Source organism: Dipodomys merriami, unplaced genomic scaffold (assembly GCF_024711535.1).
Source record: "Dipodomys merriami isolate MVZ:Mamm:240054 unplaced genomic scaffold, mDipMer1.0.p SCAF_373, whole genome shotgun sequence".
Classification (NCBI taxonomy): Eukaryota; Metazoa; Chordata; class Mammalia; order Rodentia; family Heteromyidae; genus Dipodomys; species Dipodomys merriami.
This window is the reverse complement of record NW_027205304.1, coordinates 62,454-85,195: the sequence shown is the minus strand read 5'-3', so window position 1 is coordinate 85,195 and position 22,742 is coordinate 62,454. Positions and strand designations below refer to the sequence as shown.

Below are 22,742 nucleotides of genomic sequence, written 5' to 3'. Positions count from 1 at the left end.
TGGAGTTCGCTCTGCCACCGTGTGTGTGTGTGTGTGTGTGTGTGTGTATGTGCGTGCGTGCATGCATGTGTGCTGACACTGGGGCTTGAACTCAGGGTTCCCCCATTCTCCCTTGGTTTCCTTGCTCAAGGCTAGCAGGACCTCCACTTCTGGCTTTTTGTTGGTTAGAGATGAAGTTTTAAAGATTCTCTTGCCAAGGCTGGCTTTGAACATGGTCCTTCAGACTTCAGCCTCATGAATGGCTAGGATTATAGGCGTGAGCCACGGTGCTGGCTGTCTGCCGTCCTTTGCACGTGGCCGCCACCTGCACGCTGGCCGGGCAGCTGCTTTGCTGTCAGCATCTCTTGAGGATCAGGCAGGAAGAAGGTGGGCAGATAGGGAGGAGGGTCAAGGGTCACAGTCCAGAGACTACTCCTCCTAGCAGTTTCTTTAGAAGCTCAAATTCTGTTTCTCATATGCCAGAACCTCACCATGACTGTATGGGAGAGCAAGAAGTGCTGTGGGGTTTTTTTGGGGGTGGTGGTAGTGGGAAACTTTTCATCATATAGAAGTACACATATAAACAATGGGGTTTAACAAGGAGAGCACCCGCACCTGACCAGTGTCAGGATCAAGAAACTGTAAGGAAGCTGGGTGTCGGTGGCTCACACCTGTAATCAAGAGGCTGAGCTTCTGAGGATCTTGGTTCAAAGCCAGCCTGGGCAGGAAAGTTGGTGAGACTCTTATCTCCAATTGACCAACAGAAAACTGGAGGTGGTTCTGTGGCTCAAGTGGTACAGTGCTCGCCTTGAGCTGAAGAGCTCAGGGACAGCGCCCTGAAGAGCTCAGGGACAGCGCCCAGGCCCAGAGATCAAGCCCCATGACCAATAACAACAACAAAAAAAGTTTGTTCAGGAGAGAATGGTTGATACTGGAGTTGCCTGTAATTTTCTATCCCTGAGCTGAGTGCGAGCAGGGTCTTTGGCGGCCACACACTAACAATGAGGTCCTGGGGCAGGGACTAACAATGAGGTGCTATTGACCGGTCCCCACCTTTACCTTTGAAGCATTCTAGGGACCCCATTCCAACAGTGTGCAAAGCTTTGCAATTCCATGGAGCAGGTTTTAGAAACGAGATAAAATGCAAAAAGCTGGGCTCTAGTGGCTCACGCCTATAATCCCAGCTACTCAGGAGGCTGAGATCTGACGATCATGGTTCACACCAGCCCAGGCAGGTACGTCTGTGAGACTCTTATCACTCAGAAAACCGGAAGTGGTACTGTGGCTCAACTGGTAGAGCACTTGCCTTGAGCTGAAGAGCTCAGGGACAGAGCCTAGGCCCCGAGTTCAAGCCCCACAACCAACCAAAAAACAAAACAACGCAAATAGCCAGTGGGCCAAGCTGGGGTCAGGGTTCAGAATTTATTCACAGTGACAGCTTTCACATGTCTTCCCTGGGGCTCCTGTCCTATTGGACATTACATTGAGCCTTGGAGAGCACTGCGGGGGTGGAGGGTGGAGGGGGCGACTGGTACTGGGCACCATTCATCAACGCCCTCACACAAATCGCCTATTTCCTGCACCTCGGGAACTCCAAGGATGTGACTGATGCACGTACAAAAGCCTTCGGAACCGAAGCTCATTCAACGTCAGAGAATTCACACTGGAGAAAAGCCGCGTGCGTGAATGTCTGCCCTGCCTTTCAGACAGCTGTGCTTGGCTCATTAGACACCTGGGGCTGGGCGATGGAAAAGCACCTTCCGTGAGTTCCATCTTGAAGACAGGACCAACCAAGTCCTTGGGGAGCGGAACTGGGCATGCATGCATCACGAGGCTGGAGCACCACCCAAGTCCCAACGGGGCATGGATGGGGCATCAGGTGGCTCGCCCTGGACAGGGGGCTGGAGTGAGATGGGGCGCCTGGCTGGACTCCTCACTGGATAACTCACAAGGAAGAAAGGAGCTTATGGGGGAGCTGGTGGGTGGGTGGGTGGGTGGGGGGAGTTGAGCTCCCAGCCACCCCCCCCCATTCCCTGGATTCCACAACGTTCCAGAAGAATCCAGAGACCCTTAGGCCCCAATAAAGCAAGGCTCCCATCCAAGGCAGAGGGCATAAAGATCCCCCTGCTGCTTTCCCCCAACTGGAGCCATCACACATTGCTCTGCTTAGCTCATAGATTCCTTTCTTTGCCTTTCTGTCTTACAACAGAAAGGCCAGCGCTCAGGTGGGCCCCCGGGGTGGGGCACTCACTCCACAGAGTGCCACTGAATGAAGGGACAGGCCCAAATAGGCAGATGCATTATGCTGTTTGGCTTGGCTTTGGGGGGTGGAGCTGGGGACAGCACAAAGGACACACAGAAAAGCACTTGGAATGGGAGAACCAGAGGCTACACTGGTGCTATCATTTAGCACAGGGCAGCAGGGGCCCTGCCATCCATAGGACTCTCAGGGGCATCCAATCCTGGGAGACCCTCCCTCAGAATCTGAATAGAATGGGTGGGGGGTCTTTTGTACAGGTGACATAAAAAAGATGAATGCAATGTAGGGCTAGGGGGTCACGTCCACTTTCCCCTTTTGTAAGAACTCCAGCCTGGATAGTTTATTTGGGTCAGAGCAGCAAAAGACAACATGAGAGCTGGCCCTTTCTTCAAGAACCAGCATTCTAAGTCTTTCCAAGCACAGCCTCCCTGCCACAGGCGCTGCGCCGGTCACCCAGGCCTGCAGCGCTGCTGGCAGCTGGCTTTGTTTGGAGAAGTCAGAAACAAAAAACAAAAATCAAGATGAAGATTCAATGGCAACACAAGGCGCACAATTATCTCAAGAGGACTGGAACTACCAGAGCTGGAGGTATGGCTCAGTGGCAGAGCACTAGCCTGGGAAACAGAAGGCCCTGAGTTCAAGCCTCAGTACTGCTAGAAAGAAGAAACACCATTTAGGGATTTGGGGAGCTCGTGCTGTCTTCCTGTCTGTAGCCTGTAGTAAGCACTGATAGTCCCATCCCATGGGCCGTGCTAAAGCTCATTGCTGTTTTCTCTCGCAGGGGCGCAAGTCATCTTTCCAACACAGGAGCCATGCCAGCTCAACAAAGTCACAGAGACCCTTGGGGTCCCCTTGGATGCCATCCCCACCTTTCTCCCCTCACCGAACCCACAGCCAGTGGCTCTTCGTGTCAGAGCTGCTTTCTCTTTTCTTTGCCCTTTTTCTTCAATACATTTTTTGGCCAGAGCATGGGGGGTACACCCAGGCCTTACTTGCTCTCATGACATCTCGTCAGCCCCAAACTGTTTGATTTGGGGTTCCGAATTCCCAAAAGGAGAATGTGACAGGTGGACTTGAAGCCAGCCTGCATTCCATCTTGACCTGGTAAGCTATCTACATCTAGGGGTGTCTCCGCCCGCCACAGGAGGCAGGGGGCCACGGCAACTGCACAGAGGGTGCTAAGAGCTCAGACAACAGAAGGAGAAATGAGAGCCATCTCCCAGGGCAAAGGTGTGGCCGCCTCGGCTGGGGCAGCCCTGTGGTGTTCACTGCACAGGGTCTCAGGGTGGCCAGGGGCTGGCCGCCGACCCCCCATACAAACTGCAATGCCTCACCTGAAGAAGCACTGAGGGTTGGGCACTGGTTTGAGTGCCCTGACTTATGGGGGCCCCCAGATCCCACAGCAGAGATGGGGAGTGAATGTTCACAGATGGGGAGTGAACGCTCACAGATGGGGAGTGAATGCTCACAGATGGGGAGTGAACGCTCACAGATGGAGAGTGAACGCTCACAGTTCGCCAGCGACGGGCTTGTCCCTCCCCAAGGGCACCTGGGCCTTCAGAAAATCCTCCTGTGGCTCTGACAGCCCACAAAAGAGCCAGGAGGAACAGGGTTATTTCCAGATTGTCCTAGAGACCGAGCAAAAAAGGGGGGGGAGGGTTCTTCCAGCCAAGATGATGAAAATCCTGCAATGAAAAGACAGGCCTCTGGCAGGGGCTCGGGTGTTCGAATCCCTGCTGGACCTGGAGGCAAGGATTGAACCTGTAGACTGGGACAATCATTTCCAAGATTTGTTGGGAAGATTAAAGGAGATATTGTGTGTCCAAAACACAGACCAGTGATCGACTCTGTCAGAGTCAGGTACTGAGTACGAGCCTTTGGAGCATGAGGGGAAGTGGGCTGTGGTGCCGTGTGGCGCCGGGGCGCGGTAAAAGCAGCTGGTGTGTGTGGGGGGGGGGTCCTTCCATCTTGACTCAGTTTCCCGAGCAGCCTCTAGGAAGCCCTATCCCCCATTACCCTGAAAGGACCTTCCTTCGGCCCCGCCCTCCCCTCCTCCGGGCCCACAGCTCATCTTTCATCTCTACTTCCTCATGTGGGTCAGCCATTACAGGAGTGATTGGAGAGAAATTTCTGGAAACCCACAGGGAATGACATTCGAATTACAAACATTCAGAGTCGCAGCATGGTACGTCAGGAACCGGCTGTCTCCTGTGCTCTGAACTAGGTTGGGTGCATGCAGGGGGGCTGGCGTGGGGTCCCCTCGCCTGGTGCAGGGTGCGGCCTGGTCTCCTGGGACCAGCTCCCACAGAGCTTGCTTTTAGAGCAAATTACAAGGTGGCTCCGAGGCCATGTAAGCCGTGATTTACACCCCACATATCCCCATTTTTTTTCTCCCCAACAGGAGAGATAGAAATTTTGCAACTGACCAAAAGCTGTGGGGTCTTTTCTGTACTTGATGATGTGCTCATGTGGGAGGGGGTTGGAGGCCAGCTCAGCCCCGCACTCACTGCTCTTCTCCCCATTACCGCCACGAAATCCCCAGGATTCAACTGGCTGGCTCTGTCAGTGCCGCATGCTAAGCTAGGCCCTGGGACAACCGAGAGGCAGAGCTGAGGCAGCTAGCTCCACCATCATCTTTGGGGCTCCATGAGCAGGTCCCCAGGCAGAACACTGAGAAGAGGCGGCTTTGTAGGGGTGCAGAGTCTCAACTTCCCCTGCCACACGGCCACACGGCCACACGGGCACCAGCAATGACTCCCGCACGGGAGGTGACGCACGGGGGGGGGGGGGGGCAGGAGGCAAGCACCACCTGCCCCCTCCAGAGTCTTCGGGGCTGGCGGGGGGTGAGGGAGTCATCTTCCTCCCCAGGTAGCCTTGACAATGAGGACATCACGCCGAAGAGGAAGCCTCATGCTGTGTTTTCAGAGACAAACACCCCGGGCCATTGCTGAGACAGTGGTGCCATGGGCTGAGACCACAGTGCCATGGGCTGAGACCCCAGTGCTATGGCGAACCACACCGCAGTCAATTGCCCTCAGGCTCAAGGGAGACTGGACGATCCCAAGGACACAAATGTTTCCTCTACAAGAACTTCAAGTCTGTTGGAAAAGCACAGAAAGAGATCCTAAGGAACAAGAGGATGATGGCATGGATGACCTTTATATGTCTCTGTGTCAGTCCTGGGGCTTGAATTCAGGGCCTGGGTGCTATCCCTTAGCTTTTTTTGCTCAAGGCTGGCACTCTACCACTTGAACCACAGCTCTACTTTTGGCTATTTTTTTTGTGTGTGTTGGTGGTGGAGCCTGAACTCTGGGCCTGGGCGCTGTCCCTCAGCTCTTCAGCTCAAGGCTAGTGCTCTACCACTTGAGCCACAACACCACTCCCGGCTTTTTTCTTTTTGCTTATGTGGTGCTGAGGAATCGAACCCAGGGCCTCAGGCACAGGAGGCAAGCACTCTACCACTGAGCCACCTTCCCAGTCCCACCCCCCTTTTTTTTGTTGGTCATGGATTTGAACTCTGAGCCAGGGCACTGTCCCTTAGCTCTTCAGCTCAAGGAGAGTGCTCTTGAGCCACAGCACCACTTCCGGTTTTCTGGTGGTTTATTGGAGATAGGACTTTCACAGCTTTTCCTGCCCAGGCAGCTTTGAACTGTGATCCTCAAATCTCAGCCTCCTGAGTGTCTAGGATTACAGGTGTGAGTCACTGGTGCCCGGCTACTTTTGCCTTTTTTGTTTTGTTAATTGGAGGTTAAGAGTCTCACAGACTTTCCTGCCTGGCAGGGCTTTCAACAGTGATCCTCAGATCTCAGCCTCTTGAGTAGCTGGGGTTACAGGTGTGAGCCACCAGCACTAATGTGATGACCTCACAGGAAGCAGAGGGGGCTGCCAGGATCCCCAGAAGGCTTCAGGGAAGAGGGGGGCTTTGTTGGACCTTGGAGAACAGAGAGGCATGCTGGGGCATCACCAAGCCATGGGTGCTCAGAACTTTTGAGAATTGGAGGTAAGCGGCCCTCCTCACCTCCTGCTACTGCCATCTTGCTGACAAAGACCCTATAGGCAAACTCCTGCAGACTAAGCCCAGAGCTCCCTGGCGCCATGCAGAATTCTGGCAGAATCCCGAAGAATCCACAGAGTAGACTATGAATGCAAGTAAATTTCCATTCATCCACAGCTCATGCTGCAGACACTGGCTGTGACGAGAAACCAGGGAGGAGGGAGCCACAGACGGGAGAGAAGCACAGGGCAGATCCACCCAGAATAAACTGAACCCACGTCAGAGCCCGGGCCAGTATCACGAGGGGGAGAACACCCGTTTCTGGTGAATGGTCGGAGCTCTGCCAGCAGCAGATGAGCCATTCGGAGCACAGCCATTCATTCCGAGAACGCAGTGAATGCATTCAATGGCATGAATGGAATATGGAGAGAAATCAGCTCTCATTCATCAGACAAGGGTTCCGGTGGGAGGGCCGATGCTCCTTACCCATGGCGATGTTCTGGGGAGTGCTCCTACCTCACTGGCAAGGAGACTGAAGAGGGGTGCAAGGTGGGCAGGGGTGGGGGGGCCCTGGGGTACTTGTGATCCAAGAGGTTCACAGAGCCAGGCACTGCTAGTTCATGCCTGTCATCCTAGCTACTCAGGAAGCTGAGATCTGAGGATCATGGTTCAAAGCCAGCCCGGGCAGGCAAGTCCAAGAAACTCATCTCCAATGAGTCACCAGAAAGCTGAGAAGTGGCACTGTGGCTCAAAGTGGTAGAGCACTCTCCTCGAGTGAAAAAAGCTCAGGGACAACACCAAAGACCTGAGTGGAACTCAGGACCCTGCCATGAAATGCCCCCCCCCCACAAAGCGTTTCCTGGCCCCAGGTGCCCAGCGGACACACAGCACACTTCTGGTAAGCCATATAGGCACCTTTGGGTCTGAGGTCACAGGCAGAGGTGAACCCTGGGGTTCAGTCACAGAGGGCCAGATGTAGGAGTAATGGAGAGTTAGCCTAAGACTCCATGCTGCCTTTCCCACAGGGCTTCAGTATTTCACCCATCCTCCTCCCTCCTCCTCCTTCCTGTTGCTCCACCAGCCCACTACCATTTCCGGTTTTTGGCCTTGTGAGGGGTCCTGGGTCTCTCCATGCTCTGCGGGGCCACCTGTCCATCTTGAGTTCCTGAGCAGTCCATGGGGCTTGGCTTATTCATTGCTTTGTTCATCTGATAAAGATTATCAGAGAATCTACTCCACTTTGTGCCTGCCCTTATTGTGTGTTCCAGAATACGGACAGGGAAGGAGGAGGTATCAGCCAGGTACTGGTGGCTCACACCTCTAATCCTAGCTACTCAGGAGGCTGACTAAACCTTCAGGGTCACAGTTCAAGGCTAGCAGGGGCAGAAAAATATACTGGACTTCATCTCCAATTAATCAGCAAAAAGCCAGGCTGGAGGCATGGATTCAGTGGTAGAATGCCAGCTGGGCAGCAAGCTGGGCAAGGAAGAAAGAGCCAAGTTCAAAAACTGGTTAAAAGAAAACAAGAGCTAGGTACTAGTGGCTCACTCCTATAATCCTACTCAGGAGGCTGAGATCTGAGAATCACAGTTTAAAGCCAGCCTGGTAGAAAAGTCCATTCGACCCTCATCTCCAATTAACCACCAAAAAACAGGAAGTGTCACTGTGGCTCAGTGGTAGAAGGTAGTCTTGAGGGAAAGAGATCAGGGACAGTGTCCAGGCTCTAAGTTCAAGCCCTGTGACTGACAAATCATGTGTGAAGACCTGTGGTGTACAGGAAATAGGCAAAAGAAGGCTAGAACAAGTAAGACTGACTCCAGGGCCTGGGAGACCTTGTTGGCACTTCTGCCTGGGTCCTGAGGAACTGTAGAGGCTGAGGAGGGAAGTGGGGACGGGCTTAGGCAGCTTGATCACTAACCCAGGGCCTGGGGGTCCCAGGTCTCTGTGAGGTGTGCCTAGAGTTCAGGGGGACCTTGCCTGCATGAGCCTGAGGCAAGGTTTCAGAATGAGCATGAAGGCTGGGAATGGCTCAGGGACCTCCGGGACTTCATAGATCCAGTGGCAAAAAGACTCAAAGGCAGGTGCCAGGCCCATGGCTCCCACAGGCTTTGGGCTGACACTCGTGGACAAATATCCCCCTCTTGTGGCTAGAAGCGGTATTGCCTGGCAGGCATACTTGCTGTCAGTGCAAGTCAGCTCCAGATTCCCGACTTCCCTTTGTTAGAGGAATATGATAACGGGAAATGTACACACACCCAGAACCAGGGCTCAAATGTTGTTGGTGATTCTGGCTATAACAGGTGCCTACATTTTCTTCACTTTGGTACTTTTTATTTTTGTTTTTTGGCTATTTTGTACAGTCCCTTTGTTGACAAGAGGATTTTTTTTGGGGGGGGGTGGTGGGGGCAGGGGCAGTGAGGGGGCCTGGGGCTTGCACTCAGGGCCAGGGCACTGTCCATGAATGCTAGCACTCTACCACTTGAGCCACAGAGCCACTTCTGGCCTTATCTGTGTATGTGGTCCTGAAGAATCGAACCCAGGGCTTCATGCATGCTAGGCAAGCACTCTACCACTAAGCCACATTCCCAGCCCTGCCCCTGAGCTCCTTTGCTGAAGGTTAGCACTCTATCACTTTGAGCCACAGCTCCCTTCTGGTTTTCTGGTGGTTAATTGGAGATGAGTCTCACAGACTTTCCTGCCCAGGCTGGCTTTGAACTACAATCCTCAGATCTCAGCCTCCTTAGTTGCTAAGATTATAGGCATGAGCCACCAGTTCCCGGCCTCCCTGAGCCTTTTTATGGTCAAGATTAGCACTCTAGGGGCTGGGAAAGTGGCTCAGTGCAGAGCGCTTGCCTTGCAGGCATGAGGCCCTGGGTTCGAATCCTCAGCACCACATAAGCAGAAAAAGCCGGAAGTGGCACTGTGGCTCAAGTGGTAGAGTACTCGCCTTGAGCTGAAGAGCTGAGGGACAGCGCCCAGGCCCAGAGTTCAAGCCCCATGACCAACAACAACAAAAAAAAAGATTAGCACTCTACCATTTGAGCCACAGCACCTCTTCCTGCATTTTCTGAGTAGTTTATTTTTATTAATTTATTTTAGGTCAGTTGTGGGGTTGAACTCAGGGCCTAGGTGCTTTACCTGAGCTCTTTTGCTCAAGGCTAGCAGTCTACCTCTTTGAGGCACAGAGACACTTCTGGTTTTTGTAGTTAATTGGAAATAAGAGCCTCATGGGGACTTTTCTGCCTGGGCTGGCTTTGAACCCCAGTCTTCAACTCCGCATCCTGAATGGCTAGGATTATAGATGTGAGCCAACAAGCACTTGGCTTTTTTTTTTTTTTTTTTGTCGGTTTGGGGCTTGAACTCTGGACCTGCGTGCTGTCCCTCAGCTCTTCAGCTCAAGGCCAGCGCTCTACCGGTTTTCTAATGGTTTATTGGAGATAAGAGTCTCACAGACTTTCCTGCCTGGGCTGGCTTTGATCCGTGATCCTCAGATCTCAACCTCCTGAGTAGCTAGGATTACAGGTGTAAGCCTCTTTCTAATGGCTACATGGGGGAAGCTGGGGTTCAGGGATGTGGTTAGTCTGGATTTTTCCAGAAGGCTCCAAATGGAAGATCTGGGAGCCTGGTGCCACTGGTCTGTCATCCTAGCTTATTTAGGAAGCTGAGATCTGAAGATCAAGGTTCAAAGCTAGCCCAGGCAGGAAAGTCCATGAGACCCTTATCTCTAATTAACCATTAAAAAGCCAGAAATAGAGCTGTGGTTCAAGTGCTGGAGCCCCAACCTTGAGCAAAAAAGCTAAGTGATAACACCCAGGCTCTGAGTTCAAGCCCCAGTATTGACATACTTACATACTACATGGTTAGCTTGTGGAGTCATTCCTGGGGGCTGAGGAGGGAGGTTCTTCTGGGTCACACACGGGCCTGGTGGCCTCCCCACACCCTTTGGCTTGCTGGCTCCTCTCTCTGGGCAAAGGGGGAGGGATGGCCTCAGAACACACTGCTGGCCACTGCTGGCTGTCACTGCTCAGGGACAGACTACTTGCCTGTCAGACCATGTGCTTACTGTGATGCTGAGAAAGGACAGGCACTGTGCCACACGGCCATGAGAGCTATGGCAATGCTATGCCTCAGCCCGCTCACTGCCGACCCGGGAACACTGGCTCACCTGTTGCAGTCCCCTTCACAGCTCCTCCATCCTCTCTCCTGCTTGAAGGTTTTCTCTAGGGAAGGTAGCTGCTGATGTCAGCTGGGAGATTCTGGAACATTCGGAGATGTTTCCTGGCTTGGATGCCTGCTGAGTGTCTGCTGATCATGTGACCAGCTTTCAGAAAGTCCCCATGGGAGTGAACAAACAAAGCCCTACAAACACAAAAAATACTAATATGATCTGCTTCCTAGGCAAAACAATAACAATAACAACTAAATAGCAGCCACAAACCCCACAGATCCAATACATAAACGATAGCAGATCGCACAATGAAAAATGAGGTTGAAGCCAGGTGTTGGTGGTTCATGCCCGTAATCTCAGCTACTCAGGAGGCTGAGAGCTGAAGATCATGGTTTGAAGCAAGTCTGGGCAGGAAAGTCTGTGAGACTTTTTTGTTGTTGTTCGGTCATAGGGGCTTTTATTCTGGGCCTGGGCATTGTCCCTCATCTCTTGAGTTCAAGGCGAGCACTCTACCACTTGAGCTACAGTGCCACTTCCGGTTTTCTGGTGGTTAATTGGAGATAAGAGTCTCAGAGACTTTTCTGCCCAGACTGGCTGTGAACGGCGATCCTCAAATTACAGGCATGAGCCACTAGCACCTGGCTATGTAAGACTCTAATAAACTACTCAGAAAAAGCCTGAAGTGGTGCTATGGCTCAAGTGGTAGAGCAATAGCCTTGAGCACAAAAGTTCAGAGACCCAGGACCTAAGCCCTGAGTTGAAGCATAAAAACAAATCTGGGAGAAAATGAAGAAATGACTGAAGGGCTGGGAATGTGGCTTAGTGGTACAGTGCTTGCCTATCATGCATGAAGCCTTAGGTTCGATTCCTTAGTACCACATAAACAGAAAAAGTTGGAAGTGGTGTTGTGGCTCAAGTAGTAGAGCGCTAGCCTTGAGCAAAAGCAGCTAAGGGATAGTGCCCAGGCCCTAAGTTTAAGCCCCAGGACTGGCAAAAAAAAAAAAAAAAAAAAAAAAAAAAAAAGGAATGACTGAGTTGGGCACCGGTGGCTCACACCTGTAATCCTAGCTACTCCGGAGGCTGAGATCTGAAGATTGCGATTCAAAGCCAGCCTAACAAGAAAGGCCATGAGACTCATCTCCAATTAGCGACCAGAAAACTGGAATTGGTGCTGTGGCTTAAGTGGTAGAGCATTAGCCTTGAGCTAAAGAGCTCAGGGACAGTGCCCAGGCCTAGAGTTCAAGCACCATGACCACCACCACCAACAACAAAAAATGGACTGAAGTGTGAGGTGGGGGAGGAGCCATAAAGGTGGAAGGCGTGGCCAGCAGGTGTGGAGGTAGCTGCCCAGAGGGGTGTGGATTAATCATCTCCAAGGGCAGAGTCCTGGGGTGCCCTTTTGGGTGGAGCAGGGAGGAGGGCAGGAGCTGCAGCTCCGGGACAGCTGCAAGCTGTACAAACCTTTGGAGGCCTTTGAGTTGAGGCCCCAGCCAAGGGCAGGAAGGTGAAGGGAGGAGGGAAGCAGAGGCAAGAGCCCTGGGCTGGATAGTACAGTCCCACATCGTAAGCAGTAAGAAAAACAACAGGTGAGTGGGGCGCCCGTGGCTCACACCTATAATCCTAGCTACTCAGGAGACTGAGATCTGAGGATCTCGGTTCAAAGCCAGCCTGGGCAGGAAAAGTCAGTGAGATTCTTATCTCCAATAAACCACTAGAAAACCAGAAGTGGTGCTGTGGCTCAAGTGAGGTAAAGCACTAGCCTTGAGCTGAAGAGCTGAGGGACAGCACCCAGGCCCAGAGTTCAAGGCCCTGTGACCAAGAAAAAAAATAATAAAACAACAACAATAGGTGTTGTGGCACATGCTTGTAATCCCCACACTGGGGAGTCTGGAGTGGGAAGACAGAGAATTCCAGAAGAGGCTCAGTCTCAAACATATATAGCTGGGTGCTGGTGGCTCTCACCTGTCATCCTAGGTATTCAAGAGGCTGAGATCTGAGCATCGTGGTTAAAAAATTATGACCTCTAAAGAGACAATCCATTGAGGCACAGTTAAAGACAACAAATTTATTTACACTAGAAAGGGGCCTGCGACTACCTTGTCCTGGGCTAGATACCCAGAACCAAGAGCAGCCTCGACCTCCAACCTCCAATGGCAGCTCTGACCTTTATTAGTTGGTCTGCAAACCATCTGTTAGTCTGCAAACCTACAAACCTCTGTCCTCCAAACCCCCAAAGGGGGAGGCTTTTCCCTTTCTTCCCTTCCCCCTCCACCGCAGGCCTCTCCGCCCTCCACAGGCCTGCGCTGCTCTGCTCCGGGAGGCGCCTGGCACTGGCCTCTCTAGGGGAAGGCCCCGAATGGCCGCCTCTCAAGGAGGCTTGCCCTACCCTCCACGGGCCAGGCCGGGGCAGGCTTTCCCCTCCGGCTGTCCCTCTCTCCTCTCCGTCTCTCTTCTCCCACTCTCCAGTGGGACCACTCTCCACTCTACTCCCCGCTCTTACCCTATTCCCACAGGACTGTTTTCCCCCCAACGGTTTTTCCAACTGCCATTCATGCTCCTCCCCCAAGCTGCCCACTGTGCAATCCCGACAGCGCTGCATGAGGGCTGACGCCCCGCCCCCTCCAGCAGCACGCCCCGCCCCCGGCGCCATGCCCCGCCCATTTCGGAGGCATGGCGTGCCCCATGGGGCGGTGACGTCAGCTTCTCGATGCCCCACCCCCTCCAGCGGGCCGGGGTACGATGGTTATTACTCAGGAAAGTCCGGCAGACTCTTGTCTCCAATTAACCACCAGAAAACCGGAAGTGGCGCTGTGGCTCAAGTGGTGGAACACTAGCCTGGAGCTCAAGAGCTCAGACAGTGCCCAGGCCCAGAGTTCAGACCCCACGACGAAAAAAAAACTAGTAATGAAAGGTGACTTTCATGGGTTGGTTCTTCTTCATCTAACCTTTTATTTGGCATGGATAAATGGAGGCCAAGAAAACTTAAAAAGACTTTGATCGGGTTGTGCAGTTAGCACTCGACTCCACTCGGGCCATACCTTGTCGCTAACCACCAGATCCACATGGCTTCTGGCCAACCTGGAGCCCAGCTGCCTCCTCACGAGACCACGCCCCGGGCCCGAAGACCACGCCCCCTGCCGCAGGCCACGCCCCGGCACGAAGGCCGCGTCCCCGAGCCTCCAGCCCCTGGCCCAGGCTGGTCGTCCTCGACTCCTCGACACTGGCGTCCTCACCGTCCAGGGCGACTCGCTCTGACCAGTGGCGAACGGTAACGGCAGCTGCTCGGTCTACCGGCTCGGGCCCAGCAACCGCCAACGACAGTTCCCAGAGTCCTCAGCGGTGAACCAGTTATCACGGACACGGAGAGGGCTCGCGACGGCCGGCTCGTCAGCTTAGCGGCCATTGCTGACCCGCGAGTAATAGCACACAGACTGATCCCCGCCACCGCGGCTCCAGAAATGGGCTGTCCCCGCACCCTTTCCACACGGCCTTAGTGGCCAGGGGAGATCCGGCAGTTTGTGAGGACATGGAACTACATCTCCCAGAGTGCCCCGGACACGAAAGTGGCGGCACAGAACTACAATTCCCAGAACGCTCCATGAACGCGCCACCTCTGATCTCCGTTCAATAAAACGGTAATCTATGGGAAGGAAGACTACATCTCCCAGAATACTCTGGGAACGCGCAACTTCTGTCCCCCACGAGGAAGTGGTAGGGTGTGGGAGGCGGAACTACATCTCCCAGAGTGCTCTGCACGTACTCCCTCCCCTGATAACAATGGTCCTTCACTGGGCTTTGTAATCTCCAGGTCCTGCTTTATTTTGGAGGGGGGTGGGAAGGTGGAAGCAAGAGCATTTTACACCAGGTTTAGAAAATGAAGAATGTGGTGGGCGCACCTGTTAATTTCAGCACTCAGGAAACAGGCTGGTTCAAGACCAGCTCGGCTGGACACAAAAGGAGACTTAAAACAAGTAAAGAGAAATGAAAAAAATATCAATTTTTAAAAAATTTTGCCTGCCTACCCAAAACAATACCTTTTATACTTTATTTTACTATTATTTAGAAAAATAAAACGGAAGCTTCACAAAGCTAGTAATTTCTAAAATTTCATCAGGCTGTATGTCCTCAGCAGCTAGAACAGTGGCTTTCGCAGAGTAGGTACTCAACCAGATGGGATTTATTAAATGAATCAAACGAAAATCATATCTGGGGCTGAAGGCATGGCTCACAGATAAAGCACTAGCCTGACCAAATACAAACCTTGAGTTTAATCCCTAGTTCTGAAAAAAAAAAAAAAATCACAGCCTAACATCAGCGGCTCACGCCTGTAATCCTAACTACTCAGGAGGCTGAGATCTTGTGATTCAAAGCAAGCCCAGAAAGGAAAGTCCATGAAACTCTTCTCTCCAATGAACCGGCAAAAAGCTGGAAGTTGAGCTGTGGTTCTAGTGGTAGAGAGCCAGCCTTGAGTACAAAAAGATAAGAGTAGGCCGGGCGCTGGTGGCTCACGCCTGTAATCCTAGCTACTCAGGAGGCTGAGATCTGAGGATCGCAGTTCAAAGCCAGCCCGGGCAAGAAAGACCGTGAGACTCCTATCTCCAATAAACCACCAGAAAACCGGAAGTGGCGCTGTAGCTCAAGTGGTAGAGCACTCGCCTTGAGCTGAAGAGCTGAGGGACAACGCCCAGGCCCAGAGTTCAAGCCCCACGACCGACAAAAAAAAAAAAAAAAAAGAGTAGGCTGGGGAGGGGCTGGGAAGGTGGCTCAGTGGTAGAGAGCATGCCTTGCATGCCAGAGGCCCTGGGTTCGATTCCTCAGCACCATATAAGCAAAAAGAAAAAAGCAGGAAGTGGTGCTGTGGCTCAAGTGGTAGAGTGCTAGCCTTGAGCTGAAGAGCTGAGGGATAGCACCCAGGCCAAGAGTTCAGGCCCCACAACTGGACCCCCCCCCCCAAAAAAAAAGAGTAGGCTGGGAATTGTGGCTTAGAGGTAGGTAGAGTGTTTGCTTAGCATGCATGAAGCCCTGGGTTGGATTCCTCAGTGCAACAGAAAAAACTGGAAGTGGTGCTGTGGCTTAATGGTGGAGTGCTAGCCTTGAGAGCAAAAGAAGCTCAGGGACAGTGCCCAGGCCCTAAGTTGAAGCCCCAGGATTGGCAAAAAAATAAAAAATAGTGTGAAGACCTGAATTCACGCCCCAGTGCCCAAGGGAAGAAAAAGTCACATCCAAATCAACACACGTGGATTCAACTGCTTTTGTGTCTTTGGGCAATAGTAGTTACAATTCCACAGTTTTTACAGTCTGAAAAATGTGAAGGGGCAAATAGCCCCTGAATTTCTAGCTCTTCAGAAAGGTCGCAGGCCAGGAAGGCAGATTTTTTTTTTTTTTTTTTTTTTTTTTTTTTTGCCAGTCCCAGGGCTTCAACTCAGGGCCTGGGCACTGTCCCTGAGCTTCTTTTGCTCAAGGCTAGCACTCTACCACTTGAGTCACAGTGCCACTTCTGGCTTTTTCTGTTTATGTGGTGCTGAGGAATCGAACTCAGGGCTTCATGCATGATAGGCAAGCACTCTACCACTAAACCACATTCCCAGTCCGGGAAGTCAGAATTTGTGATAGCATTTTTCCCAGTTCAACTACACTTAAGGCCAGAGCACTATGGGACAGTCCTTCACTGGGACCAACAAGAACTTTCTCTCTCTCTCTTTTTTTTTTTTTTTGGTCGGTCGTGGGGCTTGAACTCTGTGCTTGGGCGCTGTCCCTGTGCTCTTCAGCTCAAGGCGTGCACTCTACCACTTGAGCCACAGCGCCACTTCCGTTTTTTTTTTTCTAGTGGTTTATTGGAGATAAGAGTCTCACGGACTTTCCTGCACGGGTTGGCTTTGAACCACGATCCTCAGATCTCAGCCTCCTAAGTAGCTAGGATTACAGGCATGAACCACTGGTTCTGGCTCTGACAGGAGCTTTCTAGAAGATACAGAGAGTCTCTTCAGTATGTACAAGGCATAGAAAAGGAAATGAGGGTCCCTCCATGAATGAGAGCTCAGTTCTGCACAGGGAAGAAGTGGATTTTATTGGGAGGTGGTAGTCAGGTAAAAATTAACATCTCCTCCCTGTCTCTACTCTCAGACACAGAACTGATGATGCTTTTTAAATATTTTACAAATTCCATGCGGATCTCCTCAGGGTTCTCCTCGAGATTGGAGTGTACTAACTTCAGCTTGGTCAAGGGCGGAGCTTAAAAAAGGGAAAGAAAGCTAATTAGACAGGAACCCAAGATTTCCAGAAGCCAATTTGTGTAAGTGTGTATGGTGTGTGTGTGTTTGGATGTTTGCATGCGCTGCTACTGGAGCTTGAACTCAGGCCTCACACTTTTTCTCTGCTTTCTCCACTCAAGGCCAGTGCTGTATCCTTGGTGCCACACCCTGACCCTGCTTGTTGCTGGTTAGTTTAGACATGGAGTCTGGCAGACTTTTCTGCTTGGGCTAGCCTCAAAGTATGATCCTCTGCATTACAGGCGTGAGTTTCACATGCCACATTTCTCCCTGTCTTAGTGTCTGCCTGGCAGCAAAGGCTCCACAACATGGCCTGGAGGCCTTAAGGCTTCCAACTTGGCAATTCTCAGGGACATGGTGAGCCCACCCAGTACTGAGATACAGCAGGTGCTCCGAAATGGAGCACAGGTGTGATTTCAAAAACTTTTTTTTTTTTTTTTTTTTTGGCCAATCCTGAGGCTTCAACTCAGGGCCTGGGCACTGTCCCTGAGCTTCTTTTGCTCAAGCCTAGCAATCTATCACTTGAGCCACAGTGCCACTTCCAACTTTTTTTTTTTTTGGGGGGGGGAGGGGTCTGGTCGTGGGGCCTGAACTCTGGGCCTGGGCGCTGTCCCTCAGCTCTTCAGCTCAAGGCTAGCGCTCTACCACTTGACTACAGTGCCACTTCTAGCTTTTTTCTTTTTGTTTATGTGGTGCTGAGGAATCGAACCCAGGGCCTCATGCATGCAAGGCAAGCGCTCTACCACTGAGCCACCTTCCCAGCCCATTTCCAACTTTTTCTGTGTATGTGGTATTGAGGAATCGAACCCAGGGCTTCATGCATGCCAGGCAAGCACTCTACCACCATGCCACAACCCCTCAAAAACATTTTTTTTAATCTAAAAAATGAAACCAACCACAAAAATCCATCTAATATAAAATGCAACTGGGCATGGCGGCACACGCTTGTGATCTTGGCACTCAGAAGGCTGAGGCAGGAAGATGATTCTAGCCTGGGCTAAATGGCAAGTCCGAGGCCAGCCTCGGCTACAGGTGAGTGCCACATTACAGGTGAGTATGACTTTTGCTCAAACATACCAAACCAAGCTGGAGGCACAGCTCAAGTTGCAGAGCAGCTGCCTAGCAAGAATTAGGCCCTGAGTTCAAATCCTTGTACTGCCAGAAAACAAACCAAAACCCTCACCCAAATCAAACAAGCAGGACACCACCACAACCCAAGCAGACCAATGGATGCCCACACGTCATTGGGGACAAAAGGAGGGAGACAAATCCATGTGTCCTTACTCAAAGCCAGATTCCCCACATCCCCTCCGGAGCCGGGTTTGTGGTGTGCAACAAGCAGACACTGGGCATCCTGGAGGAACTGCTGCTGGACGAAGCAGGAATACCACATCTTGATCTCCTTCAGGTGACTGGGGATGTCGGCATTGAAGACAATCACCACGCCGTGAGCGTCCTTCATCAGGGCAGGCCAGCAGGACTCAAACCTACAGGGCAAAAACCGTGTCAGAGCCAGTGTTGGCCCACCTTGCCTTAGTTTTGTTTTTGCTGTTTTTTAAACTTGTGCCGATATTGGGGCTTGAACTTAGGGCCTAGCTGGTGTCCCTTAGCTTTTTTGCTTACAAGAGTAAAAGCTGGGGGCAGGGGGAGCATGGCTGGGAAGGTGGCTCAGTGGTAGAGTGCTTGCTTTGCATGCATTGAGGCCCTGGGTTCAATTCCTCAGCACCACATAAGTAGAGAAGACTGGAAATAGCACTGTGGCTTAAGTGGTAGAGCACTAGTCTTGAGCTGAAGAGCTGAGGGACAGCGCACAGGCCTAGAGTTCAGGCCCCACTACTGACCCCCCCCCCAAAAAAAAGTAAAAGCTGGGTGCCGGTAGCTCATGCCTATAATCCTAGGTACTCAGGAGGCTGAGACCTGAGGATTGTGGTTCAAAGCTAGTACAGGCAGGAAAGGCCGAGAGACTCTTATCTCTCAATTAACCACCAGAAAACTGGAAGTGGTGCTGTGGCTCAAAAGGGTAGAGCTCATACCTTGAGCTGAAGAGCTCAGGGACAGCACCTAGGCCCAGAGTTCAAGCCCCACGACCAATCAAAAAAAAAGAGTAATTCGTGCTTGAGCTAAAGAGCTCAGGGACAGCACCTAGGCCCAGAGTTCAAGCCCCATGACCAATCAAAAAGAGAGTCATCCGTGTACAGCCTACCCTGCCTTATGTGTATTTTGTGTGCGTATGAGACAGAGAAGAGAGAGAAAAATAAGCTGGGAAGCGAATTTAGAGCCTTGCAAGTGCCAGACACACTATTAGTGAGCTAAAGCTCCCATTTCTCACTGCGGGCTTTATTGCCAGGAGCTGATGGTTCATGTCTCTAATGCCAGTTACTCAAGAGGCTGAGATCTGAGGAATCATGGTTCGAAGACAGCCCAAGCAAAAAAGTCCTTGAGATTCTTATTTCAAATTAACCACTGAAAAGCAAGAAACGGAGCTGTGGCTTAAGTGACAGAGGGCTAGCCTTGAGCAGAAAAAGCCAAGCCAAGAGGAAAGTCCCTCAAAACAAACCAAAACCTTTTATTTTCATATCACTGACTGGTTGAGGAATTCAACTCTATCACAAGGCACTTACTAAAGTTTACCAAGCAATGCATATCCCCAAGAAGCACCATGCTTGAGAACATGTTAGGCCTCATGGCCTGGTACAGATTTTTTTTTCTGTGTCTGGAACCCAGGACGGAGGTGAGTGCTGTAACACTGAGCCACCAGTTTGCTCCTCCAGTCATCTGATAAAACAGAGCTTTTCTAAAGGAAACGTACTTCAGGTCACCACCGCAGTCCCAGAGCTCGAACTCACACCCCATGCCTTTATTGTTGCTGGTCACATTTGGATTTTCGAATTCCAGGATCCTAAAAGTCAAAATAGCAGCAATATCTTGACTCAGAAGCATCCCATTTGTGGAACCCCCAAAATGCCAGTTGTACAGGGTGGGTGACAGCTGGAGACTCTGGGGGCAGGCTCACCTCACCCCTTGGGTTGGGTTGTACTTGGTGATGTCTGAAGACTCTGTGATGTCTGAAGATTCGGTCAGAAAGTTGGCCAAAATGGTTTTCCCACTCTGTGAAGATGAGATAGTGAAGGTCTTTGATGGATCACTCCTTTAACCCCAGCTACTCAGGAGACTGAGAGCTGAGGGTCATGATTTGAAGCCAGCCTGGCTAGAAATGTCTATGAGACTCTCATTTCCAATTAACCAGCAAAAAAAAAGCTGGAAGTGGAGGAGTGGTTCATATGATAGAGCACTAGCCTTGAATGAAAAAGCCAAGTAAGAGTGTGAAGCACTGAATTCAAGCCTCTCTACTGGCATACACACACAAGCTAGGTGCTAATGGCTCACACCTATGCCTAGCTATTCAGGAGGCTAAGATCTGAGGATTGCACTTTGAAGCCAGCCAGGCAGGAGACTCTATCTCTAACTACTAGAAAACTAGAAGTGGAGCTCAAAGTGGTAGAGTGTTAGTTTTTGTTTGTTTGTTTTGTTTTTGTCCATTGTGGGGCTTGAACTCTGGGCCTGAGCGCTGTCCCTCAGCTCTTCAGCTCAAGGCTAGTGCTCTACCACTTGAGCCACAGCGCCACTTCCAGCTTTTCTGCTTATGTGGTGCTGAGGAATCAAACCCAGGGCCTCAGGCATGCGAAGCAAGCACTGTACCACTGAACCACCTTCCCAGCCCTAGAGTGTTAGCTTTGAGCAAAAAAGCTTAGGGGGCCAGGCGCTGGTGGCTCAGGTCTATCATCCTAGCTAGGAGGCTGAGATGTGGTGATAGCAGGCCAAAGCCTGAGCAGGAAAGTCCATGAGACTCTTATCTCCAATTAACCACCAGAAAACTGGAAATGGCGCTGTGACTCAAGTGATAGAGTGCTAGCCTTGAGCTGAAGAGCTGAGGGACAGCGCCCAGGCCCAGAGTTCAAGACCCATGACTGACAAAAAAAAAAAAAAAAAAAAAAAAAAGCAAAAGCGCAGGGACAATGCCAAAGTCCTGAGATCAAGCCCCATGACCAGAAAAAAGAAAAAAAAAAAATCTAAATTCACAGGTAATTTCCCAACCTAACTAATCAAAACTATGGAGGAATAAAAAAAAAAAAAAAAAGAAACTCTCTAGGTGTTTCTGATATGCATGGAAGATGAGAGAACATTGTGTGTGTGTGTGTGTGTATTTATTTATAATATATAACAAATATGGGACTGGGTTTTTTGTTTGTTTCTTGTCTTTTTGTTGGTCATGGGGCTTGAACTCTGGGCCTGGGTACCTTGAGCTCTTCAGCTCAAGGTGAGAGCTCTACCACTTGAGCTACAGTGCCACTTCTAGTTTTCTCATGGTTAACTGGAGATAAATCTCATGGACTTTCCTGCCCGGGCTGGCTTTGAGATCCTCAGATCTCAACCTCCTGAGTAGCTAGGATTACAGGCATGAGCCACAGGTGCTAGCAGGTACTGGGATTTGAATTTCGGGGTCTGAATCTGCAGGCACTCTAGCACTTGAGCTATGCTCCCAACTTTATTATTATTATTATTATTTTTTTTTTTTGGTCGGTCGTGGGGCTTGAACTCTGGGCTTGGGCGCTATCCCTCAGCTCTTCAGCTCAAGGCGAGCACTCTACCACTTGAGCCACAGTGCCACTTCCGGTTTTCTAGTGGTTTATTGGAGATAAGAGTCTCACGGGCTTTCCTTGCCCGGGCTGGCTTTGAACCGTGATCCTCAGATCTCAGCCTCCTGAGTAGCTAGGATTATAGGCGGGAGCCACCTTCTGGTTATTTTGAGATAGTGTTTTATTGTTTTGCCTAGGCTGGCCTAGGACCCAATCCTATTTACACTTTCTGGATATCTGAGATGACAGGCATGGAAGTCTTGCCTTTTTACCTCAATTGATCTGGAACCTCTATCCTCCCAATCTCAGCTTCCTTAGTAACTAGAGTTACAGGCATGAGCCATCACACCTGGCTATGGTTCTCTGTGTCATTAACATTCGTTAGGGACGACCCAGGATGGGGAAAGATAGTAAAAAGGGTCAGAGACCCAGACCCTGACTCCTTCTTGTTGTTGTCGGTTGTGGGGCTTGAACTCAGGGCCTGAGCGATTCTGAGTGCTTGTGCTCTAGGTGAGCACTCAACCCATTTGAGCCACACAGCGTCACTTCCAGATTTCGGGGAGGGGAGGGTCATTGGAGATAAGCGTGTCACAGACTATCCTGCCCAGGCTGGCTTGGAACCACGATCTTCAGATCTCAGCTTCCTGGATGTCTAGGATTACCGGCGTGCGGCCCTGATTCCAACGATGCCGTTCACTACGCGGCCTCGGTAAGGCGGGACTGGCTATAGGGTCAGCGGCGTCCGCCGGAGGGGACCCTGGGCCTGGGTCGCCAACTCCTGCGGCCCTCTGCACCAAGCCACAGTCGTGGGCCTCCCGTGGTTCCCCGGGATCCCCCAGGCACTCCCCGCACCGCGCCGGGCCCAGCCTCACCTCGCAGGGCCCCACGAAGAGGACCTTGACCTTCAGCATCGCGGCCGGGCCTCGGGGGCCGCTTGCGGGTCTACTGCCGCGGGGGGATTCGGGCGAGCGCAGCTGGCCGCGCGGATTGGCTGGCCTCCCTCGTCCCCATGACGACGGGGAGCGGCGCGCGAGGAACGACGGGAGCCGCGCAGTCCCTGGCTGATTGGCTAGCCGCCCTCGTCTCCATGGCGACCAGGAGCGGCGCGGGGAACGACGGGATCCGCGCAGCTCCTGGGAACCAGCGAGAAGTGGTGGAGGGCATCTCCAGGGCCGGGCCTGCATGCGGTGTGGTTCCCTCAGGTGAGGCCTTCGTTCCCTCCAGTTGTGCTCCGTTCCCTCCATAATTTGGGTGCTCTGGGAGAAGGCGAAAGGGCAACCTGCTGGCGTTGCTTGCCCAATGCCTGCAGTGTGGCTGCTGAGCTCGGTCACTAGGTTGGGCCTTCAATCGTGGAGCAGGGCATCGATAGGAATTCACAGCCTCTCTTTTTTGGGGTGTGTGTGTATGGTCGTACTAGGTTTTGCACTCGGCCTCA

At 51.8% G+C, this 22,742-nt stretch overlaps 1 protein-coding gene across 4 annotated transcripts; it reads right to left on the bottom strand.

Annotated features, from left to right (window-relative positions):
* Positions 1-1,382: 1,382 nt before the first annotated feature.
* Positions 1,383-22,321, bottom strand: Ift22 (intraflagellar transport 22). 4 transcript variants are annotated; one of them, XR_011365351.1, is made up of 6 exons: positions 22,180-22,321; positions 19,684-19,778; positions 19,480-19,569; positions 17,955-18,157; positions 10,399-10,592; positions 1,383-5,337 (listed from the first exon to the last, which is right to left on the bottom strand). XR_011365351.1 is itself a non-coding variant. In XM_069989228.1 (5 exons), the coding sequence occupies exons 1-5, from the start codon at positions 22,216-22,218 to the stop codon at positions 16,484-16,486; spliced, it is 576 nt and encodes a 191-aa protein (XP_069845329.1). In that variant the 5' UTR covers positions 22,219-22,321; the 3' UTR covers positions 16,443-16,483. The 4 variants fall into 4 exon arrangements, 3 of the variants coding, with proteins under 3 accessions (XP_069845329.1, XP_069845330.1, XP_069845332.1); XM_069989228.1 differs by lacking the exons at positions 1,383-5,337; positions 10,399-10,592 and adding an exon at positions 16,443-16,632; XM_069989229.1 differs by lacking the exons at positions 1,383-5,337; positions 10,399-10,592; positions 22,180-22,321 and adding an exon at positions 16,443-16,632 and having other exon boundaries at positions 19,689-19,775.
* Positions 22,322-22,742: the final 421 nt, after the last annotated feature.

What these genes read in the sequence shown, in the direction of transcription:
- Ift22 (XM_069989228.1), bottom strand. Translation starts at nt 22,218, where the DNA reads ATGCTGAAGGTCAAGGTCCTCTTCGTGGGGCCCTGCGAG. An exon ending in TCTTCGTGGGGCCCTGCGAG is followed by an intron (nt 19,779 to 22,179) that starts GTGAGGCTGGGC and finishes TCATCTTCACAG; the next exon opens with AGTGGGAAAACCATTTTGGC. An exon ending in AACCCAACCCAAGGGGTGAG is followed by an intron (nt 19,570 to 19,683) that starts GTGAGCCTGCCC and finishes TTTGACTTTTAG; the next exon opens with GATCCTGGAATTCGAAAATC.